An 18002-nucleotide genomic window follows, 5' to 3' on the forward strand; every position below is an offset into this window, starting at 1 on the left:
GTGCTGCAAAATGTGCTGCAATTCAGGGCCCGAATTTCTCGCGCTGTCCTGTGGATGTGACGTCATGCACAGTCTCCCCGTTCTACCGTGCCGGCTTCGCTGTTGGCTGCAGTACCCCCGACGGCCGTCGTGGCGAAGGGTGGCGCTAGAGAGTCTCATTTCTTAAAAAGGAGCCTCATGCTCCTTTAAGGTTATTTTGGTAATTCAGGGTTCATTATTTTATAAATATATTCTTTATATTCTGATGTAAATCAGGGACTATAATGACACCAGTCAGTTTATCTGTAGTGATTAGTCTGTTTTAGATTGGGCGGAGTGATACGCCACAGTACGGCACTAGGTGCTGTGTTGATGTTCTAAAGTCCTACACTGTTGAGGGACATTAAAGTACACTGGAACTCAGCAGAAGTTTCCCCGTGTTTATCCTACTCATCACCCCAAAAAGGTTTAATTTAATAAGGTAAGGCTTAACTCTACACCAGCCTTACATCAGTAAAAGTTCAGAGCTCAAAACCCCCAAGAGTCCCGTGATCAGGACCAAAACGGTACTAGTTTCTTCTGAGTGGAGGAAGATTTTGGTCTGCGGGTCGAGGCGCGGTCGTTACTAGTCAACACAATAGATTAATATTAATAACCCAATATCGCAATACAGTTTGTCACCTCCACGACACGTATCGTGACGTTTTTTGTATCGTGAAATTTTGTGGCACGATATATTGTTACACCCCAACTGACTAGACACAGGTGTAGACAATCAGAAGACATGAGGACAAAGGTTGTCAAACCTGAACTGTCCCTGAAGACACAATACAGGAGCACAAAAGCAAAGAACAAAAAAAAAAAATACAGGCACAAAGAATAAAAAAAAAAAGATTTTAATTAAAAAAAGAAAGATCTTGACACCATGACATCAATAATTATGATGGCATTTTTACTATATTAGTTATTTTTATTTTACAAATGTTTAAAAGTAATGCATAAAAAAAAAAAACTGGTGTGAAACTATTCCTGCTCCGTAAGTGCTTAGTGAATAAGCTTTTTTAGTACAGTAAGTACAGTTAAAGACCATATTTTACAGTATAAGAACCATCCAGTATAAGAACCTGTCTGCATGTCAAACTAGTAAATCATGCATTCCTTCCAAGTTGTCCTCGTGCCACTTCAGCACATGTTAAAGTGTGTTATGCCCTCAACCCATTGGGTTGATGCAATTTAAAGGACACATGATGCAACGTCACACATAGCTTTGTCAAAAATAAACCCCAGTCCGTCGACCACATTCCCTTGGCAGGGGGTAGTATGGAGAGATTGTTTCTGTAGCTCGGCCAGAGCTGTGCTTCGTGGGCATAAATGCCCCGTCTAAGTGGGCAGGGCTTCGAGTGAATTGCCCGCTGAGTAAGAGAAATGGTGATCAATACAAGTCTGTTAAAAGAAGCCAGTTGGGTATCTCTTACTGCATGTCATAGGGGGGAAAAAAAAAAAGGCAAGAGGGCACGCACACATGTACATCTGTGCCTTGCCTTGCTGACAATTATGGTCCTTCTACTACTTATAGTCTAATGACACTTTTATACTAGTACCGACTCAGCGCAACTCAACACGCCTCGTCTCGCCATAGTTTTTCTTTTTAGAAACCCAGATAAGTAGGCGGGATTGGAGCGAATCTGCTGTGACGTATTTGATTGTGTGATCTAAACGGAGAAGATGTAGAACCTGGAGGAGATGATAGATGTGCTGCTGGGTCTGTGGCTTGTGTTTGATATCAAGTAAAAAAATGAGAGTGAAAGAAGTTTCAAGCAGCAACGCCTTTTTTTTGGTTTGTTTGTTTGACTGCGTTTCCATGCATCAATAACCCTTTTAAAACCCCAATATTGGCAATAACCTGAATTTGCACGGCCATGTAAACACCAATAACCCCTTTGAATAACCCGAATTTGCTCATATTCGGGTTTTTAAAAACCCGAATATGAGCCCTGGGTTACTCCTTTTAAAACCCGATATTCGGTCATGTAAACGCCAAATGGAATATCCCCATCAAACGGAACAGGAATTTGTTTTCTGCTCATGTTCTGTTCACAAGGAATCCTGGTCTTTTGAGTCCAGGAAGTTCTTATAAACACGGAGAAACCAAGACCAGGAGGAGATTAATCACTTCATAAATGTAATGAAGGATATGAACATTTCTGCATTTGTAGACGGTAGAAAGTACCGGGATAGAAGATTTACAAGAAGGTGAGAGAAAAGTTGCGTGAAGCAGCATTTGGATACAGGAAGAAGAAGCGGAAATGACGGGAATTGCATCACGATGTTCTCCACGCGTTGCTGTTTTGATCCAGATATCCCAAATGATTAATTACCATGTAAACGGAATATTCCGAATGTTTCAGTAACCGGAATATTAGCAATAACCCGAATTCTGACTGCATGTAAATGTAGTCTTTGTCTCTGCTACTCAGCCACCAGGTTTATGAACATCTGCACCTCAGAGTTGGATCACCAAACAGACTTTTGCTGCCATTGCCTGTTGAATAAAATGAACAAGAAGCCGCGAGTCGCTCTTTCGTGATTTCCTCCTCCTGACTCAAACCTCTGACGGCCCCACCCCCGACCAATCGGTGGCCTGTAGTGTGATTACGTCAGATGCAGCCGGCTCAGCACGCTTAGAACCTCGGCAGAATAGATACAGAAAAAGTATCTACTCGGCACGCCTTTACCCATCTCAACCCCTAGTGGAAAAGCGTGGCGAGTTGGGCTGAGTAGGTACTAGTGTAAAAGCGCCATAAGAAACTTAAGTAACTCAAAACAAGAGGTCAATTTCAACAGATCGGGCTTTGATCAGTACTGCAGAATTCAAACTGCAATATGTTGCTACACAGCAGTAATACAGACTTCGTTTGTTTCAGTGTTGGTTTAAGGTAATTATGGCAATAAAGTAGTAACAACTTATACATTCAAAGAACACATGTTCATCTCCTGCAGTATTAAAAAGGTAGTCATGCGAATTCAAAATGTCATTAATGCTGGCCAATGCGCGTGGAAAAGCTCCCTAAAGCAAAAGCCTTGCCCAACTAATAAAGACTCAAAAATATCATGCACAAGTTTACAAAGCTTTGTGGGCATAAATGCCCAGTCTGTTGCATCTGCTAACATCTTCCTTTGCATTTGTCTGAAGAGTAAACTCCAGCTGCTGTCATTGTTAGAGGATGTGAATGTTAGGTTTTTTTGGGCTTAGGTTGCAACTTAGCCGGTAAAATCACCAATGTGTAGGGATTTATGCATAGGTGAAGTTTTACAGTTCACATGAACCTTAAGAGTAAACAGTAGCCATAGCATGTGTCCATTCTTTTATAAGAAACTGTTCTCACAATTTAAATGTCCACTAGATTTGATATGTATAATGTCAAGGCCGTCATCTAAGTTTATTATTAGTATCATTAGGTATTTCACATGATTATCTTATTAGGGGAAGCTGCTGACACAAGTAAATTGATATTTTGATTAAGAAATGACCATTGTAATAAGAGTAAAATTAGATTATATCTATTAGATCTTCTAATAACAGTTACATTTTTTATTTACTTTCTAAAGCTGAAAGTTGGGGGACATGCTCTACATATAACGTAGAACAGAACGTGTCAAACACAAATTTTCAGCATTATGTTGTAAGCAGTTCACTTCATATCAGTGAAAAATACATTTTAGGATCAAACAAGAATAAAAAGCAAGGCCAACATTTAGAAACAAACAAATATTTGCTAATAATTAACTGATTATGAATAACTGAAAGTGATTAACTGCAAAAACTGATTAACTGCATCATTGATAATCAATTGATTAATAAATTCCAACAGCCTTATGTCTTACATTAAAATAAGTCATTAGGAAGATGTGTGCTAACCCAATGTGTGTTAACATAACTGCATGTTGAAGAAACAATAAAAACCACCAGCCTAACACTGCAATTAATTAGCAGCCATCACCCAAAAACAGGTCTGACTCCGTCTAATATCAGTCACGTCCAGCTCTGCAGTACTGGGACCTGATCTAATCGGTAAGAAATCATGCTGAACATTTGTTGCATAAGGAGACTTTCCTATTGAGGTTAAAATCTAATACAATACTATCTTTATTTTATAAAAAAAAAAAAACATGTTTAAAACAACTGAGTTGACCAAAGAAACTAAAAAGAACTTAAATATGAATGCTAACAGTTCCTACATGAAAATGAGTATCAAGACAAAGAGAATGTAAATTGCTATGGACAAAATTATATAACAGTGTATAAAGTGATTATATTATTGAGTCAAAAACAACAAGCAACCAAAAAAAAATGTCCAAGAGGCCCCAAGCTGACAGGGTCACATACAGTTCAGGTGTTTTATTTATTTTTATTAATTGTTCAGGTTTTAAAAATTCCCCTTAATGTATCAATAATGTATCTTTTCCAAGTTTAACTACCCTATATTGAAAGCGTTGTTGTTAAATTCCTGTATTTTGTCATTAAATATTGTTCTATATTGTTTGAAACTGCCATAAGCACAAAGTCGTAAATATTAAAAGACAAGCACATTTATACCACCGACTATGCTCAATTGTTACTGAATTAACCTTCGCCATCAACTCTATGCCAGCTACCAAAGCAGTCAGAAATTCTTTCCTGTGCTTAATCTCTCCAAAGATTATGGTTCATTATCTAATTTATCTTCCAATATACAAGGAAATGTTTGACAGCAATTGTTGATATCCAGACTCCCACTCCCAGTATCAAACATATATCACGAGCAAAAACAGAGAATGATAACTATGTCATCATCTTTGTTTACAAGTATATCAGACTGCAACACTCCCTTCCTACTGTACTCATTGGTCCCACTCTGGAAATATCAGACACTTCAATTATTTCCACTTCAGTACTTAAGACATGATCTCAATACACAGCTTGCTCCTTGTTTTGATTTTGCTACCTTGGCAGACCCATTTTCTTTTTGCCTCACTCTGCCTCTGCCCCCCTCCTCTCTTCCTTCCCGTTCTCCTTGCCCCGCTTCTTCAAGCAGCCATAACTGTCTCAAGATGATTTTCTCCCATTCACGCGCTTTGGGCCATTACAAAATATAAAGAAAACCTCTCAGTTTCCTCTCAGAAGTAATGTCTAATGATATAAGAGCACTCCACCCTCTGCTAAACCTTATAAAACCTCATCCTTACACCTCTCCTTTCCAACATTTTGCTAGAATGCACATACCCCCTGCCCTATTCATCAAGCACTAGTTTGGAGGAACACAAGCTGAAAAAAACAAAAAAAAAAAAACAAATATAGAACCAATAGAGCCCGTCAGACACACAACAGGACCAGACGTACCGTGAGCACATGTTCCTCTTCGTTCCGTTTATCCATTTAGACTAAAACATCCGCAAAGGCAGGAGGGACATTAACCGGTTACTTCTCACTGATGGTTATCTATGATCTAGAGGGCGTGTGAGCCGAGCAATAGCAGCTAGTGTCACACCGTCCTGTGCTCATCTCTCTGTACAAAGGGAGGATGAGAGCGAGTGAGTGAGCGAGCCGCCTCAGAACATACAGTGCTCTGCTCTACCCGGTCAGCCCGCTCTTTGCAACAGCAGCCAATCCCACCATGCCAACATGAATATTTTATTCACCCGGCCAAGAGCTTAAGAGCACGCGCATACACACCCCCATATGGGGGACACACGTAGACAAGGATTTGGAGGGCACACAAGGTGCTCATGCCAAAAAAGAAGAGCCATCACTGACACGGATAAATAGAAACAGGGACACGTGTGGTTCTGCATTCCTCACAGGGTGCTATGAAAGCGAAAGAGGACAGATTGCTGTATTCATTATGATTCCAAATGCCTCCATGACTTTCACTTTGACATTGACAATCTTCAAGGTTGGACATGTCTGTCAGCAAGCGGTAATAGTACAAGCAGGTTTGGTTAATGCATGTCCTGTCCACAACAGGACCTTTCATAGGAGAAGGGCAGAAAATAATATTTCTGAAACATGAGTAATTAAAGACACTACAGGACTGTCTCAGAAAATTAGAATATTGTGATGCAATTACAAAAAGGTCATACATTCTGGATTCATTACAAATCAATTGAAATATTGCATGTCTTATTATTTTAATATTGCTGATCATGGCTTACAGAATAAGAAAACTCAAATATCCTATCTCAAAAAATTAAAATATTCTGGGAATATTAATCTTAAACTGTAAGCCATAATCAGAAATATTAAAATAATAAAATGCTTGCAATATTTCAGTTTTGTAATGAATCCAGAATGTAGGACTTTTTTTTTTTTTTTTTTTTATTAAATTGCATTACAGAAAATAAAGAACTTTATCACAATATTCTAATTTTCTGAGACAGTCCTGTATTAATTATGTGCATCCATGTTCTGGTCATTGTATATTGTGAACACATTATTTATAAACAGTCACGGTAGAGGTCAACTAGACTAGCCAGAAAACCATAAAGTAAACCTAAGATGAATATATGCATCATAAAAAAGGGTTATGAAGTGTGCATGAAATTTTGCAGAAAGAGTGACACCTAATGGCTGTACCAACACAGAGGTTGATCAACCCAGCAACCTCAGATCCGGATGAAACAGAGACAGAGGAAAAAAAAAAAAATGTTGATTAATTTGCCACTTAACATTTTCTGAAAGCCAAAGTGGTCATATTAATCTCCTCTTTTTCCCAACGAAGAGCCCAAAACTAAATCCAAAGATATTCAAAGATGTATGTTAGAGAAGACAATCAATGATAAAAACTAACACTTAACATGTTTTCACTTATTTGAACTGACATCAATCTACATTTCTGTCAATTGAATTAAACAAGGAATTACTTTAGACCTAAACACCACAACAATTTCTGCTTATGACATGAGACGATTTCTGGGACACAGCACTGCTTTTGTAATTACTTGTTTTTACAAACAAGAAAAAGGTTTTTAGACCAAAGGTTAACATCAATAGCCCCTTTCACACAGCCAGTTCGAGGCGGGAACGTTGCGCCTTTAAGCCGCCTCGCTGTTCTGTGTGAAAGTCACGGAGGCGGAATGGGGGGGCCAAGTGGCCCCACCAATAAGCCGGCAGCGGAGGTAGTCACAGCGCCGTCACAGAGACGAAACGGGGTCTGTGTGAATGACACAGCCGGCATGCCGCTGACATGACGGTCGGACTGACGCTGTCGTCACGCCTCTGATTGCGGAACGCCGGCATGCTGTGTGAATTTACAGACGGGAGCGGCGTTATGCCGGCGTTGTATGGTTCTGTGTGAACCAACAAAGGCGGCGTATTGGCAGGACTTCTTTACACCAATATTGCGGAATCTCTGTGTGAAAGGGGCTTCCATCTCACAGAAATTAGCTAACCAACATTTGTTTATCATCTTCAACAAAATCAATCTCCCATTCCAAACACATTACAGCATCAAGAGACGGGTTTGTTGATGGGATTCCCTGCTTTTTAGTGAACCTTCAAATATTCTCTATAATTGCATTTATATGACACCATACTATTATAATCTTCAATTATATTAAGATCTCATTACAATTCTTGGGGTCATGACTCATGATTTGATCCAATATTCATTCTCCCATCATAATGTTTCTTAATCCAAAATGTATTAAAAACTATTCTCAATGCAGAACAAACCATACCAATATACTGTATTAAGATCTGCTGTATACAAAGAAAAAAAGGGCTAAATGAGTTTCATATTTGAAGTTTAAAAATATAACAGAATACAATACAAGTAACTTTGGCATAAATGTATTTTTTTTTTTTTATTTAGCTCTTCTATAAGGAAAGTAAAAAGTTTCACACCATGGCTTCCTTTGGAGCTTTGCCATCTGTGCATCTTTATACAGCGTTGGTATATATTTGACTGTCTTCCATGAATGTTAGACATAAATCTCTCAAAATGAAATGTGATTGTTACATTTCTTTCCGTTTCATAGCCATATAGAATTAGCAGACAGTTTCTTTACACCTTGATGCTTCATACCTTTGAGACCATTGCACCACCCCCAGAGTCAAAACAATCATAATAAAAAAAGATGTATAGAATTAAAAATAATTGATACAATAAAAAAAAGTGCTGTATATGAAATTACCAAAAGGTATACACTTTTTTTTTTTTTTTTTAAACGAGATGAAAGCAACAACAATTTCATGATATTCTGAAGTACTTTACTTTCATTTTGCAAACTGCATATGAGGGCTGCAACTGACAACTATTTCCAGGGTCAATTAAACGATTAATCAACTAATCAGACTGTGAATGGCTTCATAAACTTTAATTATTTTATTCAGTTATAAGTTCTGAAATTAGTGTAAGATTGATCAAGACATGCCTCTATCGATAGATAGATTGATGGAAGCTAGATAACTTAAAATGCCTTTATGACCATCTTGTCGGCAGTAACAGGATTTGGCAGAGTATTCTCATAACCATAGATATGTAAAAACATCCAAAGCAGAAGCGAAAGATGAAGTTAGTATGTGTGAGAGAAGAGAACGCGGGGGATAGGAAAAGATGGAGGCGGATGATTCGCTGTGGTGACCCCTGAACAGCCGAAAGGAAGAGAAACTGGATAGCAGTGAAATAGAGGTTTGCGTGTACGGTATATGTATGGACACACACACTCTTCTCAGCACCCAAAAGACTTCTGAAGTACGATCACAATGACAGACAAGATTCACCAGTGTGTTTAACATATATTTACAGTCTATGGTCAGCTTCTCACTACCATTACTTCTAAAAAGTTGATGCAAATCAAAAATATGGTAGTTTCTAGACGTAGAAAATGAGAGCTTTCCGATGGTGTACCATATGACACACATTTCAGTCCATGTATGCTGAGCGATTGCTAGCTCCTTTGAGTAGTGAGAGGGAAAACGGACATTAGAGACTCTTATCAAGTTTTGAAAGGCAATTTCTGAGATATTAGGGCGTGAATTATTAAAGATGCCAAGCATGTTTTTTTATGGCATGTTTACAATTTTCACTTTTTTTTTCCCCCCTCTAGCACGTCGGAAAATATGTCACGTCAACCAGTTGTAAGACAAAAATATATTTTTTTATAAAAAGATGTCATTAAAGCGGTAAGTTAAGTTCAAACCCACAACATGAAACAGATGTGTGATGCCGTAACCAACTAATAAACAATTCTTAAAATTGTTGCCAACAACTTTAGTCATCGATTTTTGTCAACTACCTCGATTATTTATTTATATTTTTGTTTAATCCAGATTTTTTTCCCCATTTTATCACCCAGTGCTCCTACCTAACAGTCCTGGGCATTTCCATCCTCTACCAACCCCGGGAGTTCCTGCACTGAGCTCAGGTCTCCTCCTTAACCTGAGGAGTGAGCAGCAGCATCTTTTCACCAGACAGGGTGGGGTTTCTCTGGCCGGACGTAGCGCGTGGAAGGATCACGTTATTCCGGCCAGATCCTCCCACCCCATCTGTTCCCCGGTTGGCCAGAGGGGGCAGTATAGCCCAGGACTGCTGCATGTTTTTGTGAGAGTAGCTCACATTAGCTACCCAAGGGAACACGGGGAGAACATGCAAACTCCACACAGAAAGGCCCTTTCACCAACCCCACCCAGGGTGTGGTGCTGAAGTCATGGGGGAACTAACACGCATTCAGCCCCCACAGTGTCCACGGCGGGAATTTATGGCGCTTTTCCACTAGTACCTACTCAGCTCGCTTCTACCAGCCACGCCCCTGTCTTGATCTTTTCCACTACGGGCCGAGGAAGGTGGAGCCGCGCCAAGCAGATACCTTTTCTGTAACCATTCTGCCGAAGTTCTAACCGGGCTGAGCCGGCACTATATCTGACATCATCACATTTACAGGCAGCTGATTGGTCGGGGGGCGGGGCCATCATCAGCCTCCACGCCACTGATTGGTCGGGGGCGGGGCCGTCACCACCCTCCACGCCACTGATTGGTCGGGGGGCGAGGCCGTCAGACGTTTGAATCAGGAAGCGGGAGTCAGCGCGAGAGCGGCTCACGGCGATTTTATTATACAGCGTAAACGTCTGTTTGGTGATCCAACTCTGAGGTGCAGATGTTCATAAACCTGGTGGCTGACGAGAGAATTAAAAAAGGGATGTAGACGGGCTGTTTTACTCTCAGCCACTCGCGGCTCCAGCTGATTTCTGATCAGCGCCGACACGAACAAAGGGGTTGCGCCATCGAGTACGTCACAGCAGCTTTACCCCAACCAGCCCACTTTTCACCTGGGGGGGGGGGAACAAACGAGGACAAAGCGGGTGGAGGCGGTACGAGGCGGGACGAGCCGTCCCGAGCCGAGCTGAGTAGATACTAGTGGAAAAGCGCCATTTGTCGTATATCAAGAAATGTCCATGTCCAGCTCCTCTGTCCCCAAAACACAGCAGAATCCAAAGTGCATTCAAACTATGTCCTTTATGGACAAAGGGGTGGACAAATTTGCTTCTGAATTTCTTCTTTGTGTGACCTGCAGTTTCATAGTGACTGACTATTTACTCATTAATATCCATTTACTCATCCAGTTTTATAGAAGCAGATTCCATGAATTCTCACTTTGCGTCTGTTGGCACCGTTTGCGTCTGTGTGACATTCAGTAACTAATGTGTACAGACTGAAGATAACCAGGACACGGTGTCAGGTAAGACACTGCCTGTACAAACAGTCCTGTTTAATACTTTCTTTACACTTCCAAACTGACAATCATGCACACGTTTGCCACAGAAAGCAGTAAAGTGTGCAAACTCTCTTACGGATGGTGACCTAATAATTACGCAGGAATTATAAGCTTCTGTACGGGCTTCCATAGAGAGAATAGCAATCTTCCATAGTTGCTAGGTTACCATGTGTTGTTACAAAACGTGCGTCACTTAACGTTATTGCCATTAGATATCTGTAGCATCAAGTTCCAACTTCCTGCATGAGATGCCCTGCGTGCATGTTTGCTCAGAATCTTGACACTTGAAGCCTTGTCATAAACATACCAGCCCGATTGACACGATCTGTCAAAGTATTCTCTTTTTAGTTATGGAATAAATTATTATATAGATTAAGTGATACAAAAGGTTTTTGCGTGCATTGCGTTTTTTTTAGATTCCCAGAACTATGATGATAAAGTGAACAAGGTGTTCATGGATATTTAGTTGGCTGACTGTGGGCTTCTTTGGGTCAACTATAGAGGAGTTCTAGGGAGATATGAAACTCTCTGATCAATCATAATGGGTGTTTGAAAAACTCATTAGAAAATGTGATCAAAAAAGCTAAAAAAAAAAACCAAACAACTCTATCCAAGTTTCACAGCTTCTATAGGAAGGCAGCTAATGTTGATGACCTTTGGTATAGATCTTGAACTCTACAGAGCTTGCTCATAAAAAAAAAAAAAAAAAAAACGGACCCATCCAAGAGAATATATGTGGCTTACTTTGTCTTTCCATCTCTGCAATGCTTCCAACTAGACGTCTGGAGGACAATCAATGGGAATTTTTAATACGGTCTTCGGTGATCATTTTTAGAAATCAGGGTAGCCAGCAGCAGATTTATAATAAAGATTATTTTGGGTAAGACTTTAGGCTTTCTAAATGATAAAATAAAAGTACTCAATTAAAACGAGGGGGGCTGTCATGTATTGAACAACACAGGGCTGGCCACACGTGCTTCCCTGTTAATTGGCTAAAATATTCCCAGGCCAATAATTTAAGTACTAAGTTTGATAAGTCAATGTACCTCTACTTCTTACTTTTCAGCAGTTTCTCAGCTGATAAAATTTCACGTTTGGTCATTGCCTTCTAAAAAGCAGTGCTTGGAATTACACGTCCTGCTATGGTACCGTTTACTCATGTCCTTATTTCAAAGCTAATATACTTACGGAAAGTAGATGTGGTGCAACATGTATATACAAAAAGGGTCTATGTTGTGTATGCCAATTAGTCTGTAGGAACCACATCTTTATGTAACACCACTTTAAGACTATAGGCAAGAAAAACAAAGCCCATTAGTCAGGCTCCTTTCTATGCAATTACTGCCAGTCTTAGTGAGTGCTGAGCAAGTGTAAGACCAGGCCATGGAGCACATGCTGACTGGAAGAAAAGTTAAGCAACTGTGGTAGGATTAAATTAAAACTCACAAGTAAGAGCCAAGTAAACAGAAAGACATAGTGTGCGAGCAAGGTGTGTATTTATTAGGCCAAATAATATACACCCTTGAACTGGGGACAGCACATTGAAACTCAATTAACAAAAATCGACTTTTGCCACCGGATCTGAAAACTGAGGTTTCTGCAAAAGAAAGTCTTAAATGACAATTCCTGGTGGTCATATAGAAATCCCTTTCAAAAGAAAAAGGAATAAAGGACATCTCTCCTGAATACATCCATAAAGATCAGTCCAAAGTTTAATCCAGTGGGACCAGGGTGCTGGTGGTCTTTCTAAAAGTATTTAATAAAAATGATCCTCAATTCAAAATCAATTAAATTCATTACAAAAGAGAACTAATTTGAATATCTATTCTTTTCAGCTGCATGCAAAAAACTGCCAGTGACAGACGAGCTGTCAGATGTTGAGGATGTAAACCCACCTTTCACTCAAACAGCTGGAATAGGCTCTAGCGGACTCCTCTGACAATAAATAGGATGATGTATAGAAAATGAATGGATGAACATTTCTGAATCTATTCTCATTTTGGAAACAAAGAATTTAAATTTTACAACTCAAGTTTTCCTACATTTACAATTTCCATCCAATGCTTATCAATATAAGCTTAAATACCTGCAGTCAGAGCTAGTATAGTTAAGCTTTGACTACAGGCATCTTTTTTTTTTATTATTTATATATATATATATATATATATATATATATATATATATAAATAGTTTTCATATATCAATCTCTATTAAAAAAAAAAAAAAATCCTTCCAAACAACAACAACCCCAACACGATTTCAAGATGAAAACGTACAAACCAATGAGTGAAATCGTGACATTTACTTCCATCTCTTGTACAGTTTTTGAAACAGCTGCAAATGTCACATATGCATTATTCATATACTCGATTCTATTCTCTTCACTGCTGCTGTTCTTGCAGCAGAGAAGTGCACTTGTATGGTCAAAACCACACAAACAAATTAAGAATTAATTCATATTTCCTCTTCGTTTTTTTCTTTGTAAGCAAATAGATTTATTCATCTCCAAGACGTAAAAACCAATGTATTCTGTAAAGTATTTCTTGACAAAAAAAAAACAGCTATAAAAAAGTTATAAAAAATAAAAATGTTCTACTTACACACAGGGATCCTAAATGCGCACACAGTACATGCATTCCTTTCATATTGTACCTGTTGATCCCTTAACTTTCCACTAAAATTGTGAAACCACCCAATATAGAATTAGGATTTATGGTCACTTAATTTTAAAACTGTTCTTTCAAAATAAAGGCCAAATAAGCAGAGCAAACCTGCAACGGGACTGCCCATTGCAATTATTCATTTAAAAAAAAAATCTTAACGTGGCCATGTTTGGGGTAATTTCCAGAAGTCTCATGTTAATCTTTAGTACCTCTAGAGTAGCTTCGCACCCAAAATAACTCGATATACAAAGTTATTGCAGAACTACTATTAAAAAGGAGTTCAATTAGCATTAGCATGGCTAAGACAACTTCAAAACTTCAGATTGATCAAATTGCTGTAGGAATGTCTACTGCCTTTATACCATGACCGTATGGTCATGGTATAAAAGCAGGCTGCTTCCACCTGCCTGCTGTGCTGTTGCCGTCCCTGACCCACCAGTCTGGCCCTCGGCAGGAGGGTCCCCCCTGATGAGCCTGGTCCTGCTCAAGGTTTCTTCCCTCCTAAAGGGGAGTTTTTCCTTGCCACTGTTTGGCTTAAGGTTTTTCTCCCACCAGGGGAGTTTTTACCTGCCATTGTTTATGTAATAACTGCTCGGGGGTCATGTTCTGGGTATGGGTCTCTGGAAAGCGTCTAGAGACAACTCTGTTGTATTAGACGCTATATAAATAAAATTGAATTGAATTGAAAAAAACTGTATAAGGATATTCCTATCTATGATTCTATGTATGACTGCTGGCTTTTAGTAGCCCAGAAATCTAGATGTACCGCAAGCCAATTTGAATTTGTTTTGCATGTACATCTCCGTTGGAGCTCACTATATATGCTCAAAAATCTTGGTGAGCCAATCAAACCAGAGAATCCTTGTACAGTCTCTGGGCGGGCTTAACGCGATGACGACAGAACAGCGACATGATCTAGATCTAAACAGTGTAGATGGCTATAGTTAAGGATTAACTGCAGTTTGAATCGGGTTTGGTATTGACAGAGATTCTGACACTATCTTCAGAAACTGAACAGAAGATGGCACTCAAATCATTCATTTGCAAGGTAGATGAATTTGCCGTTTTGTCGACAGTCACGGGAAAAGTTGAATTTACCACTACACAACACACTCATGCTGGCCATCGTCGCTCTGAATTTGTTATTTTTCTTGTTGCTCTGATTAGTCACAGCACTAACCAACAGCTTGGAAAAGCAGTTTGATAAACAACCGTTGGTGACGCTCCATGGATGGACCGGTTTTTTTAACATGATTTATCAGGCTAGGCTTTTGGAATAGAGCCAGCACTAATGAAAAGTTATCACAATCATGGATCTGAGTGATTTTGCGAATCTTCTTGTGCTTTCTGTAAACAGATCCTTCTAATAACACACAATTTTTTGAGCCTCCAGTCAAGGGAAAGATGATTATCTTAATTAGATTGTGGGCAAGTCTAAAAACACAGAATAATTTTAATAAAAGCATCTTTAAGATAAATGTTCATAACCATGTTTTCTTGCTCATACAAATGCTTTTACTTCGGTTGATACGGAATACTGATTTGATGCCAGTAACATGTCATATCGGAGGTCCAAATGTTTGTCATAAAGGTCACTGTCTAGACTTCTTTCAGCTTACATGACATATGTTGAGTCACAGGGTTTGAGCTAGTTTAGGGAGAGCAATTCCTGAGATGCATTTCCACCCCAGCCAACTGTCCCACAATTCCAAATATTCAGTTAAGTGGTATCATATGACATTTCCAACAATTTATACAGGCTGGTTATCCAGGACAATAAATTCTGCAATACTACCCATTATTGCCATGGCTTTTTTGACTTTGTTTTAAACTTTCTTATTTCTGAAACGGTAACTCTGGACTTTGGTTGCGCTGTTCCTTTGTCTTCCTCTTTAATTTAAACTCCTTGAGTTCTTTGACCTGATGGCTTTTTAAATACGTAAAAAGTTGGCTAATTTCACATTTTGCAACATTCGCACCAACCGTAGCTTTGCATAATGAGCATTCCAGTGTAAAATAACACCATAATAGACATAACATAATGCTAAACAGCACACATGCCGCTGCTTATCCACCTGCCAACCCAAAACAGGAAGCTGTAAGGCCGTATTTAATATTTCCTGTAAAGGCTTTCAAAGGAATGAGTAAGAATTGGTATTCCATGTCATTGTAAAAATTATTTTGCATCTCTGTACCCTTGTTTTTAAATGAATTAGCAAGTATTCCCAATGGGTAAAACTGGTTCCACCTTTTAACCAGCTCCAACTTTTATGAAGAATATGAACTGCATGCCTCTAAACTTGTCAACTCAGCTATCAGTGCCAATGGGTGTTGAAAATGTGAATCAACTACGCATTTATTTTGATGTGGAATGATGAAGTGACAGAAACAGTTCTGTGTAAATACATTGTAGTTGTCAGAGAGGCACCAATACACTTTAACCTACAGAAGTGTTACATTACAGACTTGTTGGCTGCCGTTTTTGGAAATTTAGACGGTAAGATGTTAAGGTTAAAAACCTGTGCAGTCATAATATTTTCCTCGTTGAAACTCAGTCTTGAATCGATAAGGGAATCAATCAAGAATCAGATCACCATGCAGAATCAATTGTAACATTGTATCAATAAAGTCGTGTGATTGCCACTGCTACATAATAGATTTTTTGAAATTAAGAGTTTCTCATGAAAGACATACAGCTGGTAGAACAATGACCACTCAGTGTTGTCAACATGTGTGCATTCTTTGTATGACTCTAAAATAATCAGGGAACAAGGGCTTGGACCAAACTAAACAAATCCAAACTGTCGACTGGCAGTTTATGTAAGCAAATTTCTTCATCCAGAAACATTCAAAGACGGATTCAATTTCCCAGCTCCCCTTAAAGTTTCATTGGTCAATCAGCAAGCTCAAAAATAAGAATATCTTGCTCAAACCAGATTCCTGTTACTTTAAACAAGAAAATAAAAGCTAGACATCCCACGCACAGGATAACTCTGGATGGTCTTGGAGATTTGAATGGCTCAACATGTTAAAGGAAACCTGGTTTTCTCTTGCTTTAACATATATAAAGTGGTCTCCCCTCAGCCTGCCAACACAGAGAAGGAGGAAAGCAACCAGATTCTGCAGTGTCTGTACAGCCGCCCGGATGAGATGTCCAGTGTGATGTGACTTCTACGAGCCAATAAGATCCTGCGCATTTTCGTTATGTAACCAAAATGCAAACCACGCCCACAACTATAAAACCGTGTAACTGCATGAGCGTCCGACTATCGTAGCACTGCGTGACATCGGACGCTCTCTGTCCATCTCCCTCCAGCAGCTGCCACTTTATTGAGGTTTTTGTAGTGAAATGAGGAGGAATCATAGAGATAACTTCTCATTTCAACTAACTGGATCAGCCGTTCCTCATCCGTGACTGTTTCCTACAGCGCTTTCAACCGGCTTTCAACGCGAGCGGCAGGAAGAAAATAGAAACAGGAAGTCCGACAAATGTTCAGCTCAAAATGGCGGGGCGCCCAGCGTCGCTACGGCCAGTTAGGACAGTCCAATAGAAAATAAAGCAATGGAATTGATTTTGTCGCTGACGCTCGCATCGCATGCACGACACGGTGTAAAGGCTGATTTATGGTTCCGCGTTACACCAACGCAGACCCTACGGCGTAGGGTACGCCGTACCCTACGGCGTAGGGTCTACGTCGATTTAACGCAGAACCATAATTCAGGCTTAACTCCGCCGGCCGGAGCTTCCGCCATTTTTTCATAGTTGTGTATCGCGTCATCCAGGCAGACAATCAGCACAGAGCCTCATTATCATAGCCCCGCCCACTCAGAATCCCGCATAGAGAAGGAGGTTAGAAACGGTAAAGATAAAGACATGGCCCACAGGCTGAATTTCTAATTTATATAGAAAAAACAATCAAAAGCTTGTTTTTAAAGACATTCAAGGCCTGTTTATAATAGACATTAAATGCCATAATAGGTCCCCTTTAAAAACCATGAATATGAATTACAGCTACAAGAGTCTTGTGTCACACAGTGAGCATATTGATTTCAATGAGTGGGGAAAAAAATAACACTTTCAATGCAGTTCAAAGTTGAATTCCCTAGTATCTATGTACATGTATTTACAGGACAGACATACTGTAAAAGCACACACTCAAGACACAGTAATGATAACCCTACACCACTACTGATGTCACGCAGTCAGCATGCATTTTAAACTTAGCTCTGCAACCAGTTTCTTTTCCTGGGCTTGTTAAGACTGGTACTCGTGATGATTATCATACAAATTGTGGGTTTCCATTCCCCCCACTCAGCTCAGAGCAAACTGTAAGCCACGTGGCAGACACTGTCCAAAATAGGTGTTGTTGTTTGTTTGGTGTTGCTTTTTTTTCCCCTCCACTATGCTTTTGAAACTTTAAAAATCCGCAGTACTCGACACAAACTTAATGATTTGATATATGGGTCGTATTTAGGGTAGCCAACTCCCTAAATAAATAAATAATAAGGCACCTCATCAATTGTGCCTCAAAGGCCATGACTGTAGGCTACAGGTGTAGTAAGATAGAAAAAAATTACTTATGAACTCAACAGCTCAATGCCATTTTC

The 18002-nt window shown here is 39.5% G+C and overlaps 1 protein-coding gene across 8 annotated transcripts in view; it reads right to left on the reverse strand.

Annotated features, from left to right (window-relative positions):
* Positions 1-18002, reverse strand: part of LOC133461274 (sodium bicarbonate cotransporter 3-like) — an 88220-nt gene that overhangs the window by 68424 nt on the left and 1794 nt on the right. Inside the window, exon 1 of one of the 8 annotated variants that reach the window (XM_061742125.1) lies at positions 5360-5580. The exons of the other annotated variants lie outside the window; for them this stretch is intronic. Within the exon in view, the coding sequence (XP_061598109.1) occupies positions 5360-5395 (36 nt within the window). The 5' untranslated portion in view covers positions 5396-5580. Of the gene's footprint in view, positions 1-5359; positions 5581-18002 lie in introns of those variants that run through there. 8 annotated transcript variants of the gene reach the window in all.

Source organism: Cololabis saira, chromosome 15 (genome assembly GCF_033807715.1).
Source record: "Cololabis saira isolate AMF1-May2022 chromosome 15, fColSai1.1, whole genome shotgun sequence".
Lineage (NCBI taxonomy): Eukaryota > Metazoa > Chordata > Actinopteri > Beloniformes > Belonidae > Cololabis > Cololabis saira.